The 27,992-nt window shown below is 45.9% G+C and overlaps 2 protein-coding genes across 8 annotated transcripts in view; one reads left to right on the top strand and one right to left on the bottom strand.

Moving 5' to 3' along the window:
* Positions 1-506: 506 nt before the first annotated feature.
* Positions 507-1,604, top strand: LOC105695250 (ribosomal RNA processing protein 36 homolog). The gene is made up of 3 exons (XM_023431733.1): positions 507-702; positions 813-1,323; positions 1,399-1,604. Exons 1-3 carry the CDS (start codon positions 658-660, stop codon positions 1,536-1,538), a joined length of 696 nt encoding a protein of 231 aa, XP_023287501.1. The 5' UTR covers positions 507-657; the 3' UTR covers positions 1,539-1,604.
* A 367-nt stretch (positions 1,605-1,971) lies between these two features.
* Positions 1,972-27,992, bottom strand: part of LOC105695265 (sodium/potassium-transporting ATPase subunit alpha) — an 83,245-nt gene continuing 57,224 nt past the window's right edge. For 3 of the 7 annotated variants that reach the window (XM_012416671.1, XM_012416673.1, XM_012416674.2), the window contains exons 2-11: positions 21,442-21,522; positions 19,790-19,915; positions 18,363-19,485; positions 17,568-18,170; positions 17,155-17,391; positions 16,545-16,846; positions 15,235-15,329; positions 7,456-7,630; positions 6,762-6,994; positions 1,972-6,437 (exon numbers count right to left, since the gene is read on the bottom strand). In XM_012416671.1, coding sequence (XP_012272094.1) covers positions 6,317-6,437; positions 6,762-6,994; positions 7,456-7,630; positions 15,235-15,329; positions 16,545-16,846; positions 17,155-17,391; positions 17,568-18,170; positions 18,363-19,485; positions 19,790-19,915; positions 21,442-21,522 — 3,096 coding nt within the window. In that variant the 3' untranslated portion in view covers positions 1,972-6,316. The other 4 variants (XM_012416675.1, XM_012416676.1, XM_012416672.1 and 1 more) reach the window with 3 other exon arrangements.

Genomic DNA, 27,992 nt, shown 5'->3' with positions numbered 1-27,992 from the left:
GTCACTGGTAGATGGTACCGTTATCGCGAGTGCGCGAGCTCAATATCAGAAATTCGTTGCGCCGCCCTTGGCGGCAAAAAACAGTGAAAGCTAACGTACGAAACCAGAGGGCAGCACAGGATGCGATCGCACGATCCCTTCCGTGAGCAATCTCCCAACTCATCTCTGTAGTCAAATGGCGAACCATTTGCACCTGCGTATTAACTCTAGTACCTATTGCGCATGTGTGGCCAAAGAATAAAGTAATAGAGAGTGGCCGTGGCCCATATTTCGCTGCTAGCACGACCCGCTACCATCTAGCGGTTGTGTACGCAAACATCTTTCCACGTCGTTCCACATTTTATCGCAAATTTTCTAAGTTTTCACCCACCGCAAGAAAATTATCATTATCTTAGGTTTACGAGTGATTTTCAAGACTCAAACATAGGCGATTAGAGGGTTTGTTCCCTGATTTGATCCCTCCTTCTCTCCCAGATCCCAGAGTCGGTTGCCGTTGGGGGCAAGGGTCGTTAGCCGCCTGCATTCTCCACCGAGGGCAGCACAGACCGTAATCGCGCGACTTTGCCCGTGAGCAATCTCCCAACTCATCTCTGTAATAGCAAAGCAAAAGAGCCTTGTTTCAACGGATTATTCTTAACCGTTGTAATTTGGGTTAAAATGAATGACGAGGATGACAGGCTGCTGGATGTTGACAAAGATCAGGTGCGTCTGAGTGATTTGCAATTACAAAAGGGGTTATTTACTTTGACGAGGTTAGGTTCACCTTGGTAGGCATGTTCGTTTTGATTTGAAAATATTTTATTTTGTGACAGACCGAGATCCGGGCAGAACTTTCTCACATGAGTTTCGAGGATTTGAAGAGACTTAAGGAGAAGTTAGGATCAAAAGTATACAATGAAGCGATTTTTGGACCACAAAGAGTTAAAAAAGTTGACTTCAAACGCGAGAACAAAAACAGACCTCGCGAAATGTCTGCAAAGAAGCCTGTTTCTCGTTTCAAAGAAGTGGTATCTACAAAAAAGATTGTCCCTCGTGATCCCCGATTTGATAGTCTCTGTGGTACCTTTAACGAAACAGCATTTAAACGGTCCTATGGGTTCATTAGTAAGTTACGTGAAAATGATTTAGAGGCATTACACCAAGAACTACAGTCTGCGGAAGATCCCAAAGTAATAAAGAAAATAAAGTATCTGATTCAGAGGTTAAAGAATCAATTAACAGAAGAGAAGAGGCACAACGAAGATAAGGAAAAGAAATACCAAGAGAAACAAGAAATCATTCAGGCGATTAAACACGGAGAGAGGCCAACCTATAAAAAGAAGTGTGAGTATAAATTATACGTATTTAAGATCCCTTTAGTTAATACGTATGAGTATAACGCATAATTTTGGTTTACAGCTGAAAAGAAAGTGTTAGATCTTATATCTCAATACGAACAACTGAAGAATTCTGGTAAATTGAAAAAACATATACAACGTCTGCGGAAGAAGAATATTTCGAGAGACAGACGAAAATTAAGTGTACAAGATACCGAATAATTATACATGCTGTGTTCATTTAACGTCTTTTATGTAGACAAGAATATACTTTACTTTTACTTATAATGTTCACGGTTTTCTTTTCCTTCATAATCCACCAAAATAATAGTTCATAAGGAACATACTTCCGTTCCTTGCACGCTCGTTGTGTAAAGCTAAAGGTATTGGTGTAAGTAAGAACAAAATACGAAAGTATTTTTGCCAACTATAGTTTGCTCGTATCATTCTAAACAAATGGTTTCATATCTACAACCCACTATGCAAAATCTTTAATACATGCACCATGTTATCATTGATCTTGATGCATTCGGTTAACAAAGTCATCGAACCAAACATCAGAGTTCACACATTTTATCGATATCTTAATTTTCCAATCGGTTCGTACTTACCTGCCCCGAGAGCATAGAAGGATTTTTGACATATTAGAGGCGCATAATAATTATGTATTTTTTATTTAACATCAAAAGTAATGACACTTGGGTTGGACAATGTCTCTCGTTTCATCCTTAATGTATTCGCGGGTGAAAACAGAACTTACAGATAAACATACGAAAGGAATCGTCAATCAGAAGGTATAAGAGATAGTAGGTAAGAGCGGTGAGTGGTATGTGTTCGTCTCCTCGTGTAGGTGTATGTATATTAATCGGCGAGCACGCGCGCGCATAATTCGACGACAAATCGCGTGGGCGGGTGTACGTACGCGTCGAGTGCTCGCGCATGAATCCTGCGTGCGGCTCGATACGCGTGCACTGCGGGGGTGTATACGTGTTAAGTTGCGCTAAACGAAAAACACAAGAAAGAGTAGGGACCCCGTGAATCCCAAAGGCGGTCTTCTTAAGTAGAGCGCCTTCGCGGGTCTCCCGGTTACGCGCGATCTGTCTGTCCATCATCAATTATTTAAAATATGTACAATATTAATAAAACATTATTCAATTTTTTATTTTAATCATTCAATGATTCTGTCATGTATGGCGGGCTGCGCAGGGTCCGACGTCTACCCTTCGTTCTCGTGACACCACGGAGCTCTCGTCTTCTTTCTCTCTCTCGCTCATCCCTCGCACCCTTTCTTTCTCTCCCTTTCACATGCACCCGACGCGCGCCCACTTTTCTTCTCCCTTTCTCTCGCTCACGCTCTCGATTCCTCTCTCACCCTCCCGTTCGTAGATCCGACTGAATTTCCGCGGAGGCCGTCCTCGCCCTAGTCTCTCTCCTCGTCACCCTCTCGTTCTTTCTCTCTCTCCCACTCTCTCCTTCCTTCCTTCCCCCAGTTCGCTCGCTCTCCATCCTAATTCCTTGACGTCGGCCGCTCGGCCCCGCGTAAATTCGAAGGCAACGGAGAGAGGGCCCGTCGCCGAGACGCTCCGCGAGGGGGACGCTCGCCTCGCGCCCGCATTCGCGCCCCGCCCCCCAGGGAGGACGGTCGCGGCGTCTCTCGTCGACTTCGATACGCGCCTCGCGGCCGATGCGTCGACCCACGCGTGCGTGCAGTCCCGCTCAGTCCGCCGCGTGGTCTTAGACCGAGATTCCCCTCGCCGTGTTGCCCTTCGTCCTTTCCCTCCCCCCTCTCTCTCACTCACTCTCTCTTTCTCTCTCTCTCTCTCCCCCTCTTTTTTGTTCTCGCTTATACGTAGTTTGTTTGCTTTTTTTTTCATCAACAACACGATCTAGACTAACCATATATAATAATTACATCTAATAATATCTTACTGTAACATGTATTATATTATCATTATTATTATATTATATTATATCATTAATATTTAAATAATTAGCCTAAAGTGAGAGGCGGCGCACGACGGCAAAGCATTTTGGGCTCCTACGTCCCCCGGCACGGAACACCCTGTAGACAACCTCGCCCGCTCGAGGGTCGATCCCCCCCGTTCCCTGTTTCAGGGGTACCGGTCCCCTCCCTCCGACACCTCTCTCTAGGCACGCACGAGAAGAAAGCTAGCGGAAGCCCGAGGTATCCGGGATCGCTCGGGACTGCGCCGGACCGACGGCGCTTCCTCGGCGGGGAGGTCGCGCCCCCGGTCTCCTCGCTGCCGCGGGTTCGGATCCCGCCGGGTCCCGGGTCGCCGAAAACAAAGGGAACATATCTCGAGGCGACCTCGGGGCCTCGCGGGCCCGCGGTCCGTCCGACGGGTAGACGGGCGACGGAAGGACGTGAATCTCTGACGCGCGCGCACGTGCGATGACACCTCGAGGACGTGTCTCGGATAATGAACACTTTGGGTAGTTTTTGGGCCTGTCGCCTGCGGTCGACCCCGGCGTCCCCCGCTGCCGATTGTCCCACCGCGAACCACCGCGCGCGCCCCCGGGTGGACCCGGGGGCCGCGAGAGTAGGGACTTGGCCGGCCGTGGATCGAACGCTTCCGGTGGATTCACGGTGGGAGACCTTGGTGGATCCGTCCGCTCGAGGGTGGCTCTACGGCCGACCGGACTCTCTCCGCAGGCTCGCTCCTTCCCCTGCTCGTCCTCCGCTCGTCCTGGCCCCAAAAGTCGCGTGGCAGGCATTATTAAGTCGAGTCTCGGGTGTATCTCTTCGAGAGCGTCTCGTGTACGTCTCGCGTGTGTGGGTGTACGCCCGGATGGGTGAACGCGCGGCTCGTCCCCTGGGACCCCCGGCCTCGGGTTGAGAACAGGGCGTTCGGCGCTCCGGGGCTCGATAATGATTTCTAGCGAGCTCTGGCCCGCTGGGCGCTTTTAACCTATGAAAAGAAACCTAAGAGAATGGATGTTTTACCGTTTACTCTTTAGTTCACCTACGTAAGAATGTGTTACTTTTGCCCCACCCTCCCCACCCACCCAGTCCCCAACAACCTCGTCCCATCGCCGCTTCGTGCTCTCCTCGAACTCCGTGGAGTCAGGCATCTCGCTTTTGCTCCTCCTCGCTCCCTTCCTCCCTCTCTCCTGTTTCTTTTTTCTTTCGTTATCGTAAAATCTTTATTAGCGTTAATAACATGTTTGGTTGTTTATTGATTCTTTCATCCGTCTCCTCGAATCCGTCAGCCTCGGAATGTGGTGCGCCCTGCTCCCTGACGTCGTCCTCTCCCTTGGATCCTGGCCAGGAGAGAACTTCGACGCGGTCTTTCCTATCCAGGGCCGGCTCTCGTCGCGACGAGGACGCGACGGTCATCGGTCAGGATCTTCCTCGGACGGTGTCCGCTGATATCCGGTCCGGTCGATCGGCTCGACGTTCCACCCCCGACCCACGCCTTTTCCTCGCCTGCCTCCCTCTCTCTCTCTCTCGGAATCTGCCAAACGTGCTCTGTCCTTGTGGCCTCGTGGCTCCCATCCCGTGTTTCCGTTCCTCCTTTCCGGTGATCTTCCCCGAGAACTCCACTACTGAAGTATATAACGCGATGCGACCTGACCGTAGCTACTCGAGTAAGACTGGAACCGAACGATTATCCATAATAATAATAATGAATACTGCAAACGCGTTTCTTTATCTCAATTAGTTACGTGTGTGTGTCTGTGTTACTTTTTTTTTTCTCTCCCCTCCTGTTTTTAATATCCTTTAATAATAACTTCATCGTATATTTTTTTTTTTGTTGTCTTCTTACGTTTCTTTTAACTAGGGCGTGCCAATCTAGCGTACTGGTTCCTCCTCGTCGTTAGAATTATAATTAATAGGTTGTTCTATGAAGATTTCTTGGTGTCACGAGACGTCTATATACTGTGTTTTTTAGGTATTTTTTTGTTCTTTTATTTATCTTATTTCCTCTCCGCTCCTCGCTTTCGTAGTAGCGCTTACGTTGTTTAGCATATTAACCGTTATTTACGCTCTTTTATTATCCTGGGTCCACCATTTATTTAGCCTAGGGCGTGCCAATCTAGCGTACTGGATTCTCTACCGATCGATGATTAATAGGTTGCTACGAAGATTTCTTGTTATCACAAGACGCCTACATGATCTGCCTCCATAATCCCGGCGATCTCCGCCTCGCCTTTGCGCATCCGCACCTCCTTCGTCAATCCCCCTCCGACCCCCTCGTCATCCTACTCTGGATTCGCTCTACCTAGATACATCTGTGTCCCTCTCTCTCTTTTTCGCTCTCGCCTTCCGGCACGACGCGACCTTTTTGTCGCGACGCGTCCCCTCGTTGAAACCGCATTTTTAGGCCCGTCCGAAGATTTCACACCTCGACGCGTCCCGTTCCAATTCTGATCCGTTCCGTCCTTGTCCGGTCCTGCTGCTCGTTTTCCAATTTGCTTCCGGCTGCGCTTCCGGCTTCGCTTCCGGCCTCGCTTCCAGTTTCGCTTCCAGCTCCGCGTCCAGCTCCGCTTCCAGGTTCGCCTCCGACTCCGCGTCCAGCTCCGCTTCTTCGAGTGCCGGCTCTCAAAACTAATTCCGAGGGACGGAACTTCCGGCTTGGGACCTCCACCCGGGGGAGCGTCTCCCTTGGGTCGACGTTCCTCCTCGGGCCGACGCTCGGGCGAGCGTCCACGCGGACTACGGGGACCGTGGCGGTGCCTGATACGTCACACACAGTGTCAGATAAACGCGCGAGAGTCCTGACGTACCCTGGGCCCCGTCGCCCCACGTCGACCACTTCGCAGCCTGTAGCCACGGCGACGACGAGGTCGCTCGATTCGATGCGATAATATACCTAATGCCAAGCGACTCGGCTAATTAATGTCCGCCGACCATCCACGCGACAGTACGGATAGACCCAGTAGCACGCCCCGTATGTTAAACGTGTGTGTGTGAGAGAGAGTGACTTTTGGGGGTGTGTTCTTCTGCGTGGGTATACGGCGTGTTTCGTGTCGTGTGTCTAGTAGTAAGTTTCTTGCTCGAGCCAGCCACCGGGGTTCCGGCGGAGGTAGAATCGTCTCGTCTCATCGTAGATGAAGATGGCCAACATGAACGGGATGGCGGGCAGCCACCAGACGAATCTGTGGAACGGGATGGCCAGTTTTTAACGAAACCGAGACACTTTTAACGGGGATCAATGTCACGCCACCGTCGATTTGGAGTCGTCCGTTCCATGGATGTTAAACCCGCGCTAAAGGACTGTAAATTTTGATTATAGTATTTGATTTTAATCAGACCGACGGAGACGGAGATAATTCATCCAAGTCGACGGTGGCGGAAAAATTAAATCAATCTTGATGTATTAAATTTAATTTTGTCGTCGCGATCTCTCCTGCCTTGAGTCAGGCGCAGGCCACGGACGGACAAGACTTTTGATAGGAATTCGGACTTATGGGGAGACTTACTTGAGCGGGAACATGCGAAGACCTTTGTCCATGCCCGGGGTGTAACTTAGGAACGCGGCGAGGGCCGTTTCGAAGACCAGACCGAAGTTCAGGGCCCAGTTCCTCATTCCCTGGTGGAGGATGGAGTTGCGGCGAGTCTTGCAGACGATCAAATCCGCCCACTGTACAATGACGATGGATACGAAGAATGCCGTGTGACATGTGAACTCTAGCGTCTTACGGTCTCTGAATGTCTGTGAAATAAAGCCATACGTCATAATACACCCATAAGTACCAAGGAAGATTTAATCTTATCCGATTGATTTTAATTATATCCGTTTGTCTCTTCATTTATCCGCTTCATGGATCCACAACGTAACCATTAACCACCTGAGTTGCAAAACCTTCTTAGAATATTTTTCTGAGCCCCTTAATAATTACTAATGTGGTTATATTATAATTATTCAAGGCCAGTAATAATCGAACTTAATGCGATAATTGGAATGACGTTTTTTACTTGGTGGGCCTCTATAGGTTCCACGGGAGTCCATCAGAAAACTATTGATATTTTTTAAATCAACTACCCTGAACAAGGAGAGACGTTTTTTATCGTCTTTTGCTCAGGAAGTGCTTCGAATCCTACGGGGAATTATTTCGTTACGTACGCATAAACGAACAGCTGGGTTATAGTGAAATGTGAAAATGACAATTATACCCATTCCTGGCCGTAGCTGTCGGTAAGATCGTTGATGGCCTTGGAGTCCCATTGCTTCCTGATGCCGAAGAGGGTCATCGGGAGGAAGCCGTTTTCAGCCATGATGACGAAGTACACGAAGAACCCAGCAGCGGCCTGGATCATGCCAATTTGTCCGTACGCCATGGAGATAAGCCTAGAGAGAGCGATAAGCGTTAGGTTCTGTTCTTCTCGTCTCACCGTTTCGCGCGAATGTCGGTTTACGGTGGACTCCTTTTCCGAAGTCGGAACTCTTTCGTGTAGCTCGTTCTGCAAGCTGTACATTGGCAAGGTGTATGTATGTATACTTGTGTGTCGTGTACGTATGTAGGAGTCACGTGTCGTGTGGCTCGTCAATGTGCGCTCAGGCTACGTGCTTGCCATTAAACAAACCAATAAATAATATATCACAGAACAAGCTACGGCGAAAACACTAGGAAGACTAATGCGGCCGAAAACGACCAGGTAAATTGATACATTACAGACGTTACCTGTTACGAGTCACCCTAGGTATATCCCCAGTGGGAGTAACCAACTTGCGCACCAATTAACGGCGATCATTAAAAGCAAAATGTTTTCTATTTACATATCGAACATTAAATGTTTTAAACGATTGAAGAGTCACTTTAAATATCATTGAATTACCCGAGCAAGTTGGTCACGATTTCATTTTAGATGGCTCGTCGTAAAAAGCTGCTTGCCGTGTACGTGAATTGTCGAGAGAAACGTATTGCCGTGATAAGACAATGCCATCGCGGTCCACCGTAAACCGGGTAACTGCGGGGTGTGGCGCTAATTTCTAAATTATTTATCACTAAGTGAGCCTAATGTGGGTTAGTTAGAAAGCCGAAGGATATGTCGCATTGCACCGATGTATTACCTAGATCTGAGGCTCTAGCGAATCTTCCAGTCAAAATGGGGTACTCACCGGCGGCGACAATGGATGGACTTGCAATCGTCTCCGATAAATGCTTAGACATACCACACTGACACGCCACATTGAATCACTGAGAGATTTTCACGACATTGCCGAGTACGTTCTTGAAAATGCAAGAAAGTACATTTTCCGATCGTCTTCCCGGTAAGTCGGAAAAATTCCCAGGGGAGACACACGCTTTTAGGCGACATTTAGAGCTTGACTGACCTCGTAAGATTTATCGTTTAATTTTAATAACCGCGTTTGAATTATTCCAGGACTATCAGACAATTCACTCGTTTAAGAAGACTACGCTGATAAATGGACAAAATTACGAGTGCTTGCAAAATCATTTCTTGTCAGCAATGTAAGCCATAAAGAAAATGTGAGGTATCCTCCAAAACGGGCAAATATCTTCTTTGTAGGCATTTCTTAGCTCTGACATGTTCTTAATTTTTTCTTTAGTGCAATTAGACGTTTTATTAGCCTATACAAATATTAAAAATTCACTCGTTTAAGAAGACTACGCTCATAAATGGACAAAATTACGAGTGCTTGCAAAATCATTTCTTGTCAGCAATGTAAGCCATAAAGAAAATGTGAGGTATCCTCCAAAACGGGCAAATATCTTCTTTGTAGGCATTTCTTAGCCCTGACATGTTCTTAATTTTTTCTTTAGTGCAATTAGACGTTTTATTAGCCTATACAAATATTAAAAATTATTACAAATCGGTGGGACAACGATTGCCTTACGAAGTCAGTCATTACATGGTTACAGAGCTGCGTGTTAGATTTTTTTCGTAGCCGTCCTGAATGGTTCCGTCAAGTCGTGAACTTACAGAATTGATATCATGGACATAAGGAGGTAATATAGAGTTGGTGACAGAGTGGAAGCAGTACCTTAGGACTATTCAGAGTTGTAGGAGATCAGAAGTGAGGTTCGTATCGATGGCTGAAGAAGAGATAAGAGTAGGTTGGCAAGAGTCAAAGTACGCGAATAATTGTCCAGAGAAGTCAGTACACAGTAAACAGATCGGCATATTGGCTGCGGAGTTACCTTGGCCATGCACGCTTTAAAAAAAAAAAAAAAATCATTTGCGCATTTTGGCATTCCGTTAAGTAACACAAAATCTATGACTAAACAGATCATTCCGGCTAACGACTAAGTATTCTAACAATCAGTACAATTTATGTTTCGAGAGCGAGACTTTGTATGTGCTGGGCGAAATTGTTCATTGCTCAGATGATTCTAGAACGTTTCAGTGCATGCCACAGCTTTAGATCTAATTTTTGCCGTGCCATTAATTGTTATTAAGATCCTAAGGAACAAAAAAAAAAAGTAGCGCTGTGAGTTAATGTATGTCACGTGTTTAGTTTTGCATGTACTAGGCACCGCATGGTAGATGCAATTAGTATTCAAACAAACAGCTTAATTGCTGATTGTTTGTATCGCCGTTTTTCATTCCGAACACTGTTCTTCCAAATAGGAATTGGGAAGACATTTTTTATAGATGCCAATGTATTATGTCCCAAAGAGAAAAGAAATTCAAAAATATTGAACGATTGACAAGTTCTGCGAAAACGCTCGTGATAGTAATTTTTCCCGTCACGATTATAAAAATGATAGAAAAATGTAATTCTTGATTTAATCGGAATTTAAAAATAAATCATGCAATATGTTTCCGTGGCCATTTGAATGAATCCACGCGGTGCCATTAATTTCGTCGGCGAGCAGCCAAACGATATAAGATTTCTCGATTATCAGAGCATCGATCCGATCCACGCGTAAATTCCTCTCTTATCAATGTTACCGCGAGCGCCACGATATCGTATTGTACTTTTACGGATGAAAAAAAAAAAAAAAAAAAATCTGAAACAAAATCTTTTTAATTCAATATGAAACTCGAGTCGTTCGTAATACAATTATACGATTATGCGTAGTTTTCACCGATTTCCAATTATACCCGCGTTTTCTATTTTTGCACTTGCTGCTTTTCTTTCGACTTTTTGTAGATATCAGGAGATTCAGCAATTTTCGGACCGGTCCGAGTTTGGCTACCCTCCGGTCTGGTTGAAAAGCAAGATTCGGTTTCCATGGGTAAAGAGTCGGTGATTCGGGGATGCATGGGGGTGCTATGTGCACGGTGGGCAGAGTGAGAACCCACCTTCGGTTAACAAGATTGTCTCTGTAAGGATCGCGGGGCTGCCGTTTCATAATGTCGGACTCCGGTGCCTCGTAGGCTAGTGAGATGGCCGGCACCTGCCATCCACCGGATCGATTAGAAAAAATGTTGGAAGACCCGATCGGCGACATGCGAGCGATACACCGTCATCACAAGTATCAAGAAATCGGGGAGTCGTAAGGGCGCATACGAGGCGACATCTACTCGAGTCCGCTCCGGTCTTCCTGATCGATCATTAGTCCCTCTAGCGATTTCTCAACATTATGTCATCTCACGTCAATGCTCACCTCTGCCCTAAATGCGCCCTTTCTGTGACATGGGTGAAAATCTCACGGCCGCGCGAGTCAGTGCCAAAGCGCTCTTTGCATCTCTTGGGAAAACTTTCTTTTTCTATCCCGTGGGTTATTCGAAGTAACGATTGATCTCTGACGGTATAAACATTAAAAAAGAAGAAGTAATAACTCGGAAAAGATGGCGGAGCGGTCGCGCACTGACGCGGCGAGAGCGTGGACAATTATCTCGTGCCATTCGAGAAGCGGAAGTCCGCCTCGACAAGAAAGGGAAGATCCTTTTCTTATCGTGGGAACTTTCGAGAGTACCGAAGGAATTGCAACTGCGTTCCGCCCTTGCGATTCGTTCCTCTGAGATGTCGCGGAGTAAAATGCCTTTAAATTCCTGGCTACGATTTCCTTCGAGTAGTTTTACCGTGTTTCTTAATTCTGTCACACTAAATAAGGGTAAAGAATAAGGTCGAATAAATCCGTGAAATTTCCATGCCATCGTTGCGACGATTTTCCTATCTACGATTCTTGGTCAATTGCTTATTATTACGTAGCAATATTATATTCTATAATATAGCAATTGCGGTTAACTCAAAATTACAGGAATACGACTTAGAACGTTCTCCTTTCAATTACATTCTTTTTTTTTTCTTTCTTCGAGTTACGTTAATTGCTATTTATCCACGTACTTCCGCATTTTACTTCGCGACATCGCTCCTTGGATCTGATTTCTAATTCACATTTCTCGGTTTCCAGCTATGTTCCGATGTCAGCAATGATGTATTTAGATTGATCCAAAATATACACCAGCAAATTCAGAAATTGTAAACAAGTATGCCCGATAACTTAATACAATTAATTGTTTCTCAGTATACAAATTTCTTTCAGGACATGGATCGTACGGCCAGTGCTTTAGGTATAAAAACCGATTACAAGGAGTTTGACGACTGCAATAATTAAAAAAAAAAAATGTCACATTCAGAAAAGCAATGCTCCATCGGAACACAGCTTCCGAAGTCTCCCGTTTCCCTCAATCTAGATCCCTAGTTAATCGAGCCCTTAAAAAAATCGCTTCGTAGAGGGGTGGAAGTTAGCGGCGTAGGCAGCGCATTACAGAATATAATGATAAAACTGTGAAAAGAATTGTTAGAAAGAATTGTAAGAAAATGTTTCGGCCAATCGTAGGTGCCTTGCGGTGGTAGGTACATATCCATGTACATATACATCGTAGAGGTGGTAAGAGATATCGTTAGAGCAAGTAAACGGCAGCACAGTAACAATAGTAGAGGCAGTACAGCTGTGACAGTGGTAGAGGTAACAATGGTAAATAGTATAGTAATGGTGGCTGTATAGTTGTAGTGATAAATAAGATATATAAACGTTATACAGGCACTGAACAGTACATGTATACCTGGAACACGATTCGATTAAAGCTGCGAGCCAAATTCTGAAAATTGAATTGTCAAAGCTTCGGGGACGCCACAAGCCATGCCGGGACGAGATCGATCCCTGTCCTCAGACTGTCGTAGAGTCTGGTGAAACACATCTTTCGAAGCTAGAGAGAACATCTGAAATCGAAGAGTGGCAGGCCACAGCGCGAGATGATGCAGCCACAAGCAGGAAATTGTGCAAATTGAGGAAACCCCCGAGACCGCGTCTTCCCTTAACCAGTGACGTTGGTTCACGATAGAAAGAACGAAGGTCTAGCGAGGACGTAAAAAATCCGTGTACACGCATTCGTTGAAAATAAGCGACCAAGATGGCGAAAATGCTCCGGAAGGGTTAAACGCGTTCCAGGTATACGCGTACGGTTAGGTGCATACAGATTTATATTTACAGGTCTATATGTACATACGTAGCTGGATGGATTTGCTACCCGACTCTAAAACCAACTAACAACGAGGGTTGAATATATAACGGGTCATATTATCATAACTTTTGACATTGGTACAGTCGGTAAGGAAGGATCAAGGACGAGGAGGTAACCGTGGCGCCCTCGACGATGTAAGGCCAATTTTCTCCGGGTATCCTAAAATCCCTCAATTTCTCTCGAGTTTCCCGATTTTCCGAGAATTTCGGCTCGCTCCCTCTAGATTCGATTCTCGGCCTTCGGTTAAATTCTTCCGGGCCGAATGGAACGCTGACAAGTCACACGTGACACCAGCGACATGACGGATTTACACACACGGCCAGACGAATCACGAGACGAGTTACGTAACACGAGCAATTCCACAATGTTCAGGGACGACCCCGCCGATTCCACCGGTAATCGGTCAGGTGTAATTTGCATACGCTTTTACGTTTATACGGGGCCGATCCCCCTTCTTTCGCCGTGGGAGCCAGGGGCGTCGGAAGCGGGACCTCCGGTGGAATCGAGGGTGAATTTCGGTCCTTTCTGCGAGGCATAGCGGGAGAACGCCCTGGACCGATGCCAAAGACAGCCGAGGATTTGGTGGGGAGGCTGAAAGACTTAGAGGGGCACAGACTAGGCATAATTCGTCTCAAGGAAACCAGAATACGAAGTACAACGTAGACGTGATAGTTAAGACGGCCCTACGAGGTCGTACCGATTTATCCCCTATTTTTTTTTTATTTCATTCTCATTTTATGCGACCCCATTTTAGGTCTTTCAGGGAAACTTCGGATGTTCCGATGAAGTCCTCGAGTTACCGGAGGATTTACCGAGTGATTTTAGGGATCCTATTTAGTTTGGGGTGTTTCTCGGTACGACCGGCGGGCAGGTGGCAAAATTCGTAGGGAAAAATATAGAGAGTGAGAATGAGAAAGAGAGATGGCTTAAGAGGCACAGGTCAATGAGAGAAAAAATTTAGACAGGGAGAGACAATGGGTGAAATGCGGATCAGAGGAGTACGGACATGCGAATCGAGCCTATGGTCTCTCTTTCTAGAGATCTTGCGTCCTGTTGTTTCTTTTTTTGTTTTTCCCCCATAACGTTGTCACTCGCTGACGCGATCGTAGTTGTTTAATTTTCATTCATAGAAGTCAATGACAGAGGATTACTTGAAAAAAATCAATTTTCGGTCGGCTTCTTGCGACGATTAGAAGCGATCATGGGGTAATGAGACGGTGTCCTGGGACCCTGGACAAAAGGAGAGCATGATCAAAGAAAGAGAGATGGCTTACCTTGACAAATGAAATTACACCCTAACCGATGATGAGCTTTTTCACGATCGTGGAACCGTCTGGTGAACTGTTCGCGAAAAGAAGAGAAATCATCGAGATGGCTCGACGATTGTTCGTTCGAGACCTTTCTTTTTTTTTTTTATTTACACTAAAAAGAAGTAATTTTTAATCGTTGATTTTCCTTACGGGAGTCGGGTACCTAGATATCTTTCAGATTTTCGGGGGAAAAAAAAAATCTTGAACGAGCAATTTCGGCCAGTAGAATAGCATTTCTGTGGAGAATAGTGAGAGTAAAAGTGGGAATATAGTGGGGGTTGTCGTCCTTAGAACTGGATATATCGTTGTCTCTCTTAAATAATATCCTTCGACTGTAACCCTCTGTGTTTCCCTGCACCGTGTAAGCCACCACGTAACTCTAATTAATTTTATATACCGGCGGAGCAAATTACTCCCTTACTTAATTCACATAATATTCAGGCACTTCGACACAATAGCACGTTTCAATGTCGGTAAAAAAAATGACAGAAGTCTACTTAACAGTGACTTTTTGTATTGTAAGAAATTCTACCAAGACAGGATCTACCGTCGTGAGAGAGAAGCCTTGATTCCGAGGAAGAAAAATACAGGAATCAAGTTAATAAAAAAAAAAAAAAAATCAAAATGTAGGGACTAATTTGCCCGCAAATCGGTCGAACCCCGTACAAAAACCCCTGTCATACGTGGGTATCGATTGACGGGCGAAAAAAGATAGAAAGAGAAAAAAGAGAAAGAGATCAATATAGGTGATGTCGAGTGTGCTTTCTCGGTGTTGAGTTTAAAGGAAGACAATATGAAATAGAATAACTAACTACTAAGTATAACCATAGGATATTAATAAATAGTGTACGGTCAAGGTCGACCAGGCCAGAGTCACCGCGACGAGGTCAAGGATTTTCCTTTCGGAGTTCCCCTCGATCTCTGAATTAAATCCCCATTATTTAAGAAAAATAATGATAATAAAAGAGAGATCCACTTCCATGACACTTCTCAATATCATCCCAAGAGTAAAACTTTATCCTTATCAATTCTATTTTCTTTTTCTTGCGTTTTGGATAAATTATTTTCTGAAGGATCTATTGGAAACGAGGCCGATCCGAGATCGATAGATCGAGATTCAGAGTCAGCCACGGTCGCGGCGACTCTTTCCATCGAGGGACCTCGGTGTGCCGTGTGGATTTCGTATGGTGTAATGTGTTACCTTTCGTTAACTAGCTTGTCAGTGAAGGGGTTTCGTGGTTGTCGCTTCATAATATCGCTCTCTGCCTCCTCGTAGGCTAGCGAGATGGCGGGTACCTGACGTCATATTATCAACAAGCTCAATAACAATGCCGTTACATGATCGGGCGTGATTGCTCCGAGGCGAGGACACTGAACGTGGACAAATCCGGCTGAGAGTTCTCCCCGGGGCTGCCCAAAGGATCGAGGACTCTCAGGACCAATCGAGCGCGATCGTTCAGCATCCTCGCGCATCGGCTAATTGTCGGGATATCTGGCAAATCAAATGAAATAAATTAAACGATGCGACACAATGGAGAACGGTGATCGGTGGAAGAAGGCGGTACAAGGGGGTGACGGGAGAATCGGAGGAGATTCACGAGGTGGATAGATACGTCGAGCAGATTGTTCCCAGGAAACTGCAACTCTTTCATGGTCCTGGAAATAAAGATCCTTAAGGAAAATGAGACCAAAGGTACCCTGGGATGCGCATCGCAACCCGGAGTAGCCTAGTCCTTGAGGGAATAAAAAGATAATCATTTGCGAAAGTTGGCCAACTCCTGGGTATACGATGGTTGGGGGTCAATCCATCCTGGAGAGCCGAGAGAAATATCTACTGGGAATTAGCTCCATTTCCATTATCTAAGGCACCGACGCTATATACATCTGCTACGCCTGCAGCTGACCTTCGCAGCTGCGCGCAGGAGCTCTGCCTGGCACTACTGCAGCGAATCTGCTGTTACGTGTCAAAGAAGCATTGGAAATGGTTATCGGTGGGCTTTGCTCTCTCGCTACTGCTGCCAACTCGGGCTCGAGAAACCTTTCATTGACGAGGTTGTCGTGGTCCGGGTCCCGAGGTCTCCTCTTCATTATGTCCGATTCCGCATGCTCGTACGCCAGAGAGATGGCAGGTACCTGCCAATCAGCATTCCAGGTTTGAGTCGATCAGGGAACCACCTCAAATGTCAGGGTCCTGCTCTGCCTTCTTCGAGGGAACGTCGTTGGCGTTTCTGTAGGCTCGTAGCCAGCTCGAGGGACGTTATTTCGAAATAAGGGTTATACTAACTTAAGAGATTAATCGATGTATATGGGACATGTATGAGAAATATATGCGAGAGGTTCCTGAAAATCTGTTGAGAGAGATTATGTGGAGTCGAGGACCGATTTCTTTCCCGAATAGGGAGGTCACCCGATCGGAGGGCATCGTCATCCTCCGTCGAATACGATCTTTCTAGTCTGGGGGAATCGGTTCTCGAGATTAATAAGGATCTCCATGCCATGTCGTTGACTTACCATGTCGGTTCCCAGATCGATGCAGAGAATGGTAACGGTACCGAGCGGCAGAGGGATGTCGCACAAGATGAAAGCCAGGAAAGGCGAGATCTCCGGTATGTTGGACGTGAGGGTATAGGCGATGGACTTCTTCAGGTTATCGAAAATTAGACGTCCCTCCTCGACACCGGTGACGATCGAGGCGAAATTGTCGTCCAGCAGAATCATGTCGGCAGCTTGCTTCGAGACGTCTGACCCGGCGATACCCATGGCGACTCCGATGTCCGCCTTTTTCAAGGCCGGGGAATCGTTCACACCGTCGCCTAAGGAAAATCGATACCTTCAGTCAAGTGTAATCAATGGACTCCATAATTGCCGACTTTGACAAGACGAACGGAAATTGATAAATAAACGGTTAAATTCTTAGTTTCTAGCTTGGTGATTTCATATCTAGGGGTACCGAGTTACCTATAGAATTTATAAAACCGAGAGCCAATTTCGTCATCGCAGGGCGAAAATTTATTGATTAGGGATATATCGTTAAGAGAGGACAAATGCGCAACGCCCAAGTACCTGATATTTGTCACTAAGGTTGCTTGGTAATACAGATTTCTTCCCATTTTATACATACCGGTTACAGCCACGATGGCACCCATACGCTGACACCCCTCGACGATGATGAGCTTCTGCTGGGGCGAGGTTCGGGCGAACACAATTTCGGTATGATACCTGAGAATCTCGTCCAGCTGATCGGAGTTGAGTTCCCTGAGTTCGGTTCCGTGGATCACGGCAGCCTTGGCTTCGCGGGGGTTCACCTCGGATACAGGTATGTTCAGGCGCTGGGCGATGTCTTCGATAGTTTCATTACCTGATAGAGAAAATCGCTCAAATTACAATTCGATTACGGCATGCTCCGAAGAGATGAAAAGAAGCAATCCGGGTCTCAGTAGGTTGACGCAGCATCCTATTTAAGGGAATCGTTAATGATAGAAATTCGATTACGGGGAGTGATAAACGATTTACGTGGTTCTAGAGGGAATTTACCTTCAGAGATAATGCCGACGGATTTGGCAATGGCTTTGGCAGTGATAGGGTGGTCGCCGGTGACCATGATGACCTTGATACCAGCGGATCGGCATTTGGCCACCGCATCCGGCACCGCAGCCCTGGGCGGGTCGATCATGGACATGAGACCCACAAAGCGGAGACCTTCAACTGGGAAGTTGGGGTCGTCGCAGTTGAACTTGTACCCAACGGGGAACTTGTCGGATGGTAAGGTGAAGTCGCAGAACCCGAGGACACGCTCCCCGAGACCACCGAGCTCGAGGTAAGCGTTGTTGAAGGCCTCCTTCATCTCCTCGTCGAGGACTTTCTCCTTTCCACCTATGAAGATGGTCGAGCACCGGTCCAGGATCCTCTCGGGGGCGCCCTTCATCACCAGAAGGTGTCGAGGGTCTTTGGGGTCGTCGGACTCGTGGATGGAGACCTGATACTTATTGGTCGAGTTGAACGGAATTTCGCAGACCTTCTTGTTGCGCTTCCTGACGCCCATCACGTCACCGAGGGCAAGTTCCATGCACTTCAGAAGCGCAGCTTCGGACGCATCTCCGTTCACCTCCCTGTTCAGGATCGGCTTCTTCTCTTGACCTATAACAGCGTCAGGCAAAATGTTTAGTCATTTATATTGAACAATAGAATCATCACGACGTTAATGTACAGTCAAGACGTGTCACACCAAGGATGCGATTCGCGGCACATATCTAACGTAATTAAGATTAGCCTTAATCACGAGTCGCGGTACAAGGAGCAAGCCGAGAAACAACCGGGCGGGGAACCGACCTTGCTTGAACTCGGCTCGGTTGCAGAGGGTGGCGATCTTGGCGAGGGCCTTGAATCCAGGACTGGTTCGGTCGTACTGGACTCCGGACTGGTCCTCCGTGGTGTCGGCCTCGATGATCTGGTTATCGAACCACATGTGAGCCACCGTCATCCTGTTCTGTGTCAGGGTCCCGGTCTTGTCGGAGCAGATGGTCGAGGTGGAGCCGAGAGTCTCGACGGCCTCGAGGTTCTTGACCAGGCAGTTTTTGGAGGCCATCCTCTTGGCGGTGAGGGTAAGGCACACCGTGACGGTGGCCAGCAGACCTTCCGGCACGTTAGCCACGATGATACCGATGAGGAAGATGACCGCGTCGAGCCAGTGGTAGCCGAGGATGAAGGCGATGACGAAGAAGGTCACTCCGAGGAAGACCGCGACGCCGGTGATGAGGTGGATGAAATGGTGGATCTCCTTGGCGATGGGGGTCTCGCCGGTGTCCAGGCCGGAGGCCAGACCGGCGATCCTGCCCATGACCGTGTTGTCGCCGCAGCAGATCACGACGCCCTTGGCCGTGCCCTCGACCGCGTTCGTCGAGAAGAATGCCAAGTTCTTCGTCTCCAGGGGGTTCTCGTTCGTGAATTCCGGAGACCTCGATTGGGGCTCGGACTCCCCGGTCAGCGAGCTGTTGTCGACCTTGAAGCCCTGCGACTCGATGATCCGGATGTCGGCCGGGATCCGGTCGCCGAACTTGACCTCGACCACGTCGCCCAGGACCAGCTCTTCCGCCCTCAGGTTCAGCTTCTCGCCCTCCCTCAAGACGGTCGCAAATTGCGGCACCATGTTCTTGAACGATTCCATGATCTTACTGGACTTGCTCTCCTGGTAGTAGGAGAAGATGCCCGTCACTATCACCACCGCCGCCAGGACGATGCCCAGGTACAGGTTGTCGTCGTTCGGGTCCTCGCTCGTCGTGGCTTGGATCGAGTACGCGATGAAGCAGAGGATCGCGCCGATCCACAGGAGGAGAGCGAAGCCCCCGAAGAGGTTCTTGCAGAACTTGACCCATTCTGGCGTCTGCTTCGGAGGCGTCAGCGCGTTCGGCCCGTCCCTCTCGAAGTTCTCCTTTGCTTTCGCGTGGCTAAGGCCCTGCAAATTCGAAGCATCGATATGGATTACTACGACCTTTCCCGCCCCCAAGGCTGATTCCATCAATCGCGATTAACGTGAAATTTCTTAATCGGGATTTCTTCATTTCGGATTAATGAAATTCCCGTTGCATGGCAAAAGAAATTAGGCTGATCGAAAAATAAAATTCCCTGTTGGATGACTACCCGAAATCGGGCGATACATAAACAAGAGATACATTATTTTGTGACAGAAAATTCGGCGTGGGTGCCGATTTTTGAATCGCAAATGATAATGCCGATGCATTAATTGAAAAGTTACTCACGTTTGTAGGGTGTGTCTGGAATCGCTGGTAGAGCTCCTCCGCGGAGATTTTGTGGAAGTCGATGTCCAACTCCTGCTTCAAGTCGTCCAAGTTGTCCCCCCTCCGCTTTGGGTTCTTCCGCCGCGACTAAACGTAACAAAGAGAACAGTGAGTCAACGTGCCGTCCTTTTTAACATTTTTACCGTCCCGGGAAAGACGATTCGCCAAAACGGAACGGACGAGAACCGCTTTCGAGAGAGTGGCTCGAGTCTCTTGGTTTTTGCGACGCCACGGCCGAAGGTTGACGTGACAAATAATTCCGTTAATGAATTGACCCCGTTAACCCTTTAATTGAAAGGAGCCCGACGAACCGGAGAGGCGGGGCGAGTCCCTCTCGTGGAAGACGTTGACAGTCGTTCGACTCTAATCGCAGAGTGCGGAACGCCTTTCCTCGAGTCCAGGAAACTCGCGAAGCATCTTGCCTTTATTTCTAACTTAAAACGACTTCTTTCGGATTCTCTCGAAAGCAGTTGACTTTACTTTGTTTCGTAGTTTGCGCGTAATTAAGATATTTCCTCGATCAAGAGTCGACGCGAGGAAATGCGTGCAATCGTGAAGGAGAGAAGCATCGAGTACGGTTTTTTGCACATTCGTTACATAAGGTGGTACCGACCAAGTACACCCGTGCACATGCACGTGGACGGGTGTACTCGTGTAACCTACATAATTGGCACTTCTCGGGCGCAAAGTACTTGCGCACTCGACACACAATGTTAGTGAGGGTAATTATCGTAGTTGTTCCAGCGTTTCGAAAGAGCTCGCCGGAAAGTTTAGCGTGAACTGGAAGACCAAGTCGAAGAGTCGGTATGTCGGACATCTCGGGGGTTAGTCAAGTGTTAAAAGTAGAATCGACGACCGAGATGTTAGAGACAGGAGGGTCGACGCTCAGAAAGCTGAAAGTGGAAGTACCGACGACGAAGATGTGGGATTATTGGCGGAAAGTTAGATGGAAGAGACCCGACGACTGTAGAAGTAAGAAGAGAACGACGAGAGATTTAGAAGAAAGAGAACCAACCATCAGAGAGTCAGCTGCAAGAGGAAGAACGACCAAGGATACCAGAAAGACCAACTTTGAAAGACCAAGTGCCGTAGTAAAGCCTGCGCAGAGATTTCCGAAACGTCAAACCATTACAAGAATTAAGTGCCAAGAGGATAGACAAGCTTAAGAAAGCATTTCCCCAGATCATGTATACAAGTTGAAGGGATGTAAGTGGGACATAAGATCCGCGATATGTTGCAGGAATATTGGCCAGGAATATTAAATAAGAAAATTTTGAGTTAGAGGGGAAAAAAGCAGTACAGTGGTTTGGAGGAATAATAGTTTCAGTCAAAATGATGGGGAGAAGTCGAGAGTAATTTTCTTCTATTTTAAGGAGGAAGGATGTACGGCTCGAGGAAGTGGAAAGATATGGATCTGAAGGAGCAGAAAAGAAATCGATTTTGGAAGGTGGAGATTCTCGAGGCCAGTTTCGAGAGCCGACCCTGAGCGTTCGAGTTCTCTTCAAGCAGTAGCCACTTTTAAGATCAGAATTCCCAGAAAGCAAGCCCATCACCGACAGCAGGATTTACTTCATTCTTCTCCGTTTCCTTTTTTTTCTTTCTCATCATTATACCTTGTACATTCCGTCGGCGGTTTTGTTGTCATCGCGAATGTTGGGCAACGTGGCGACCCTGTACGAATCGGAGCGGCCATGCTGAAAAAAGGGGTCAACCAAAAATCATCATGCACTTTTCACGGTGAGTCAATAAATTCAATTGGTAAAATTAACAAAACTTGAAGGTTGCGATGGTGATTGAGGCGACTTTCTTGGCTGATTTCTCTTTTTTTTGCTTTGAAAACATAATATACGTGGACATCATAGACCTAAATGAACAAAATTCTTCGAGATATGCAAATGAAATAAAATTAAGGGAACTCCTGAAGACATTTTACAACCTAACGTAAAAACGATTCACAGCTACAATTCATCCACAATTCTCCAATCGTTAGTGTAATTGAATTAGTTGATAGGATGTTTTTTTATTGGTTTATTTCTGCCGTATTTTACGCAGAAACGGATCCCTTTCAAATTCCTGCGTTAAACGCTCGAAACTTTTATCCGTTTTGAGGCACTATACCTTAATCGTTCTTTATATAGGAATTACTGTTGTTAAAAATGACAAGGGCGTGACTTTTCCCTTTCACCGGGTTCAACCAATTCCGGATGAAATTTGTAGACGTAATGCGTATTTCCGAAGGCATTAATTGACGTTATGCAATTTTTTTTCTTTTCCCCTCAAAACACCCAATTCGTCAGTTTGATTGAATTTTCGCCTTTGGCCTCGAGCCCTTTATTTAGTGATGTCAGTCGGGATAACGATCACTTCCGGTATCGACTGAAAGAAAAGGAACGTCATTAGGCAGCCGTATAAATACCCGTGAATAGCGCGGTTGCACGAGTACTATCGGCCGATATCGATCGTCGTTCAATTGTCTATTCTGTCGACTCTCTGTACGCTGGAAGAAAATATTAAGAGAACCAACGCGGAAGTAACGTACGAGGATAGAAAATGCCGAACGTTTTAAATGCCACAAAAAAAATGTTATCACAGGTCTCCTTAGTGCACCGATAAAACCGACCATCTGAAAGATCTCGTTCATTATTTACTTTCAGCGAGCAATGTACACTTTGCGGGTGTTTGACTATTTTTTAAATATCAGGATCTCGTTGATTGCCATTTAAAAGGCATAATCCACGTTCCTCATAATATTCGTGAGTGAGCATTAATTTAATACTCATTAATTTCTATCTTCTTAGCGGTATCACTCTATCAAATTGCCGTTGATGTGTGAGGATTGAAATTTAATTAAAAAAGAAAAATGTGTAAAGGTAGAATAGGAAAAAATATGCAAAGTCTAATTTTTGATGAAAGCGATTCGCAAGATATATTTTTTGCCATTTTGATCTCTTATGCCGGTTTTTGGTCGGCGGTATAAATAGGCACTTTCTTCGTTGCCTTGACAACTCATTCAAGTTTCTCGAAAAAAAATGCGTGTCAGATTACTTTTCTACACCCTCCCTTTGAAGTATCGACGTAGGTCTGTTTGACACATGAATGTCCTGACGTCAGAGCCTAAAGAGGGACTCAAAGAGTTCATAGACAGTAATTGTGGAACGACAACCCCAATCCCATTGATTCTTGGTAGACGGCATAGAACGAATGAATTCATCAAGCTCTTAAAGAATTATTTTCAAACGTTGATCAATTTCTCATTCCACATTGTACATAACCACGAGATTTCAGAAATTACGGACTGCCGCAGATACTTTCAAGTGAAATATATCTTGACTTTTGTCTCCTTAACATTTGTGAAATTCTCCGTCGATTTAGAAGGAAATTAAGATTACTCGGAGTTATTTCGAGAACCGATAGGCAATAATGTCGCGGGTCGAAAGTCTTTCATTTTTCCACTCCTGCCGCGGCGCAGTAAATACGGTGGAAAATAATATCTACAAACTGTCAGGCTGTCAAGATGCTGACATATTCCTATAAGGCACATCTGAGCACGCTAAAGGAAATCAATATCGAATGGAATGGAACGTTGAGCATCAATCATTTCTGACGATGGTTCGAATCACCGAAGACTTCGCGAACGTGCGAATTTCTCCCTGGTCCGCGAAACGGAAGTCGGGCCTGGCTCGTTTTTTATCTTCCCGGCTAGAATTTGAAAAAAAAGAAAAAAAGAAGAAGACAAAAAACTGCCGGCCGATAAAACGAAGCGAGCAGTTCGTGGTCGGTGATCCACATTCGCGAGTTTTCCCGGACGGGTCTCTCTAAAAGTGCTCGGCGGGCTGCTTTTTGCCACTCTTTGAAGTGCAAAAATCGCTTTGTTCGGCACTGCATGAGTGTCGTGACGTCAAACCTTACGAGGGGAGGGGGCTCGTAAAGAAGTCGCAGACAGTAATCGCGAAAGGACTCTCTGCGCGTTTTTATCGATTTTTTAAATGTAGGGCCTGAAAGATGGGAATTCGTTCCAGACTCCTGGATGGGAAAACGAGACTTCCTACGTTCTTCTGCCTTTTTCCCCCCGTACATCGAATTCTTTCTCCGAGTAGATGAAACGCCGGTTACCTTAGATTTTCAAGTGAATTCAGAGGAATTAGTCGCGTTGCACAAAACATCCGAAATATCGACATACGAGGACGCGCGAGGAAATAAATAGAAAAATTAGGAAGCCAACCGAAGACGAGCGTTCATTGAATAAGAGGTCCACAAATTGCACCCTAAAATTAAAATCCCAGATTACCCCGCCAAAAACGGACCGAAGTACTTCCCATTCTCTCGGTGAAATTCTCCGGGCCTAAGCATTGCGATCCGACTCGTTCTCTTTTTACATCTCTTACGAGTAAACATGGCGGCCACTTTGCGCGCATTCTCGCAATACGACTGTTATTAAACGACGCCATTAAAATAACCCAAGGGAAAAGTAAACGAGCCGAGCAAGAGGTCGGTTCAAAATCCCTAATACCACGGATTTCGATTGTCGAGCTGGGGCCAAAGTTACGATTTGGAAAAAGGTCGACACCTCGCCCGAACGGCGGATTATCACGATTTATCGAGAGTCTCCTCGCGGGAGCGGAAGTCGAGTGCAATTCCGTGTAAACGACGGCCAGCCGAGGATTTCGCTGCTGGAGGCATGAATTTTCAATTAACGGCCGACCGCGGACCTAAACGAATGTCTCCCGTTTACGAGCGCTTATCTAGGCCGGGTGCGTAATCAATGAAATCGCCCGTTACGTATTAGAGATTAGTTCATTTTATCTAAGCTGTTTCGGATTCCTAATTGTCACTGTACATTAGACTAATGGTGGAGTTGAATGCAATTCGGAGCATGATCCCTGACGTCACGGTCAAGTCAATGCGTTGACTTTCTTCGTGAAAGAGGGTGAAATTGTTATCAGTGACGTAACGAATGCGATCCTTCGTCATCGAGCAGTTATCAAGAACGTATATAGGACCTGTTACGTCGCGATTACACGTTTTTTCTCATTCGTTAAGTAACCGGTATTTACACGAAATCCGACAAGTACTGAATACCATTATTTGTACAAGAATTTTCGACCAAGTGACACAATCAACGGTGAACAAAACCTATGGGAATAAATATAGGCACTTCCTGGCGACAGCCGTCTGACGCGAGAATATGCAAATGAGTGTTAAACTTCCCATAAAAAAGGAAAACCTCGCTATCAGATCTCCGGAGTAAAACCCTGGTTTTCACTGAATAATGTCCGATATTAATTCCCCCTGTGTGTGGCGATAGTAAAATCGTGCGGGTGAGGTGATAATCGGGAATTCAATCGTCACCCTAATCAGATCTGACGTAAATCGATTAGCCCTGCGTTGGATGAAATTATTCATAAATGGTCGCAGCGGCATGATTGCGTATCATCTGATTGGAAATGTACACTAAAAAAATCCAGTCAGAAGAATTAGAATCCTGTAATGGTGCCACGATGTAAATAAATTGATCGACCTAATGATAAGGTCGAGTTAATTCGATCGAAATTCAAGTCGTACAGAAATCTTCAGGTTTCGCCGTGAAAGTGCACTGATAACACGTCGCACGCCGGGAACAATCGTCAATTCGTCAATTCGACGGTCCAGCCGATGCACCGTCGACTTTGTTAAGTCAAGGAGCTTAATTGAAAGCACGACTGCAGTCTCCTCGTAGGCGTGAGCACGCGTGATTCGCGCATGAAATTACGAGATACGAGATATTTCTATTCAGGACGACGCTATCGGGTCGCAGTTGGTTCCGCGATTTCGAACGACTTTACAGATTAATTTGATCGGACCTATCCGACGGACGAACGGCCCATAAATCGTCGGGAAGCAAATACCCAACAAAGTATCATTGTCTCGGCGGATATTGCGACGAATATTGCAGTGACCGAGGTCCGACGTGAATCGAAATTTACGAGGCAAAGTTAACGAGATAGGATGCGCGTCTAAAAAAACTGGAGAAAAAATCCAAATTACCCGGAATTCCTGAAAAGTCTCGGAAGCGAGGACGAGCTTCTACTAACGAGACGGATTTTTCCCTAAAAATGACTGTAACGAGAGTTAATACACTCATGCACCGGAAGTGGTCATGGGACCAACAAGAATATCTAATCAAACAAACCGCGTGCGTATTTCCGAGTTATCGCGATATATATTACGCAGGCATTCCGTATTGAGATTACGTACTCACACGACGAATTAAAGAGTAGGAAATTGCATTTAAAGGAAAAATGTTTAAATAAATACGCGTCGAGTATATCGCGAAGTCGCGGCTGTAAGTCCTCTGATAAAAGTAATTTCCTCGCGAGGAGTTGAATTAGAAACTTCAACTTCAAGGAAGTTTCAAGCGATCTATAAACTCGCAAGATGTTCGATGGTAAGGAAGTGGATTAATTGAGTAAGAAGTTCGGCGTGCTGATTTATTTCTTAAGTCGAGAGACAGGGCTTGTAGATCTTTTTCGTCTTGGATCCGTAATTGCCAGGAGTAAGCCTTTGAAAATGTCGGTTGTTTAATATCTCAGGCAAATAGTTTATGGCAAACCGATCCGTCGATAAATATGTATAGAAGTAATATATTGGTTGTTAAATATATAGATATTTGGGCAGAACGTGGGTCGATTAATAAACGACAACGTGACAGAGTGACGTAACTGCCCCATTAATTTATTATGATAACAGATACTCCAGAGGCCGTCACTTTCGATAGAGGAATAAATTCGGAAGGGATTGCTAATAACGTCGGAATGGTCTCGCGATCGCTCGATTTCGGTTAGGTAATTTGGTAACTATTTACGAATTGACTTTTACTAGTTGCGGAGACCCGATAACTCCACGACAAATAGTTAATTGAGACTGTATGTATTTACTCAGAATTACAACTGGCGCGTTTCTCATTCTATTCTCGGAGCAAATGGTGTAACTTCGTTGCCCTAACAATTCAACTTGGAAAGCATACCGAGTACCATTTCTCAACGGAATACTCCAATTGCAGACAACTACTCAAATTCACTTGAGAATCTGATAGCGAGAACAATTCATACGGATACAACGGACACAGTTGATCCGACTAAGCGGCCATTTGTCCTCGTAAAATTAGTAATCAATCCTCTATTTATACACAAATCCGTTGTAAGTAGGAGATAGTAGTATCTACGGCAACAGTTTTTCATTTTCGCTATATCTTCCAACTTTGATAACCACCGAAAAAAGATAATCGATCAAGTAGACCGTCAAATGATCACTTCTAAACTTCTCAATTCTGCAGAAAGGAAATATCGACCTCTTTAAACAAACCATAGAGACTAGGTTAAATCTATTCATATTATTTTAATAAATCCTTAAAGACTGCTCGATCGTTCGCAGGTGGGAGAAATTTAACCAAGTCTGGCTTTACTTTGTTTAAAACAAAGAGAGAGAAAAAAAAGAGTCGGTCTCGCCGTCGACAGGTGAGAGGCTCCCCGCAAAGGCGTTGCGTGCCTCGGGTGCATAATCGTCACGAGCTCAAAGTTTGAACGGTAAGGTAAGGTTGGAAAAGTCCGCAGGTGAGTCCGTGGTGGAACTATATTTAGCCTAATTTAGAATGCCGCTCATACTCTCGTACGGTCGTACACTCGTACGGGGTGTTCCTTGTCTGGCTGGCGCCCAGGGGTCTGGCTGACGCGGTGCACCTTCCCCGATTGCAACCTCAAGCTGCATACGAGAACTCGGTGTAAAGCGTAATTAGGAGGATTAACCCAACAGCTCGTAAGAGAAAACAAAGTCTTAAACCAACTCCGAATTTGCCCTCCGTACATCGATACCCGGTAAAAAAAACCATTCGTCCATTAACAAAAGTAATTCCAACTTAACACTTTATCGACCGGCGAACTTGGAAGTAAATGCCGATCACGGGCATCGTAAAACCGATTAACAGGCTTCCGGTCGGTAAAGTGTTAAAAAAGGTAAGAAAGAGTAGTAAAAAAAAAAAAAATGAATGGAAATCTAATTCAGCCATATTATCAGTGACATTCCACCTGGTACTCCGAGGGTCCATTGGTGAATTGCGTAGGATGAAAAAAAATTCTGTCGATTGAAATCTAAAGAAAAATGACATTTTCATCGAAGAGTTCTACGTTCA

The sequence above is a fragment of the Orussus abietinus genome, unplaced genomic scaffold, assembly GCF_000612105.2.
Source record: "Orussus abietinus isolate OABI.00-Male unplaced genomic scaffold, Oabi_2.0 scaffold147, whole genome shotgun sequence".
Taxonomy (NCBI): Eukaryota; Metazoa; Arthropoda; class Insecta; order Hymenoptera; family Orussidae; genus Orussus; species Orussus abietinus.
Note: the sequence above shows the minus strand (reverse complement) of the source record. Positions and strands in the feature narration are given on the sequence as shown.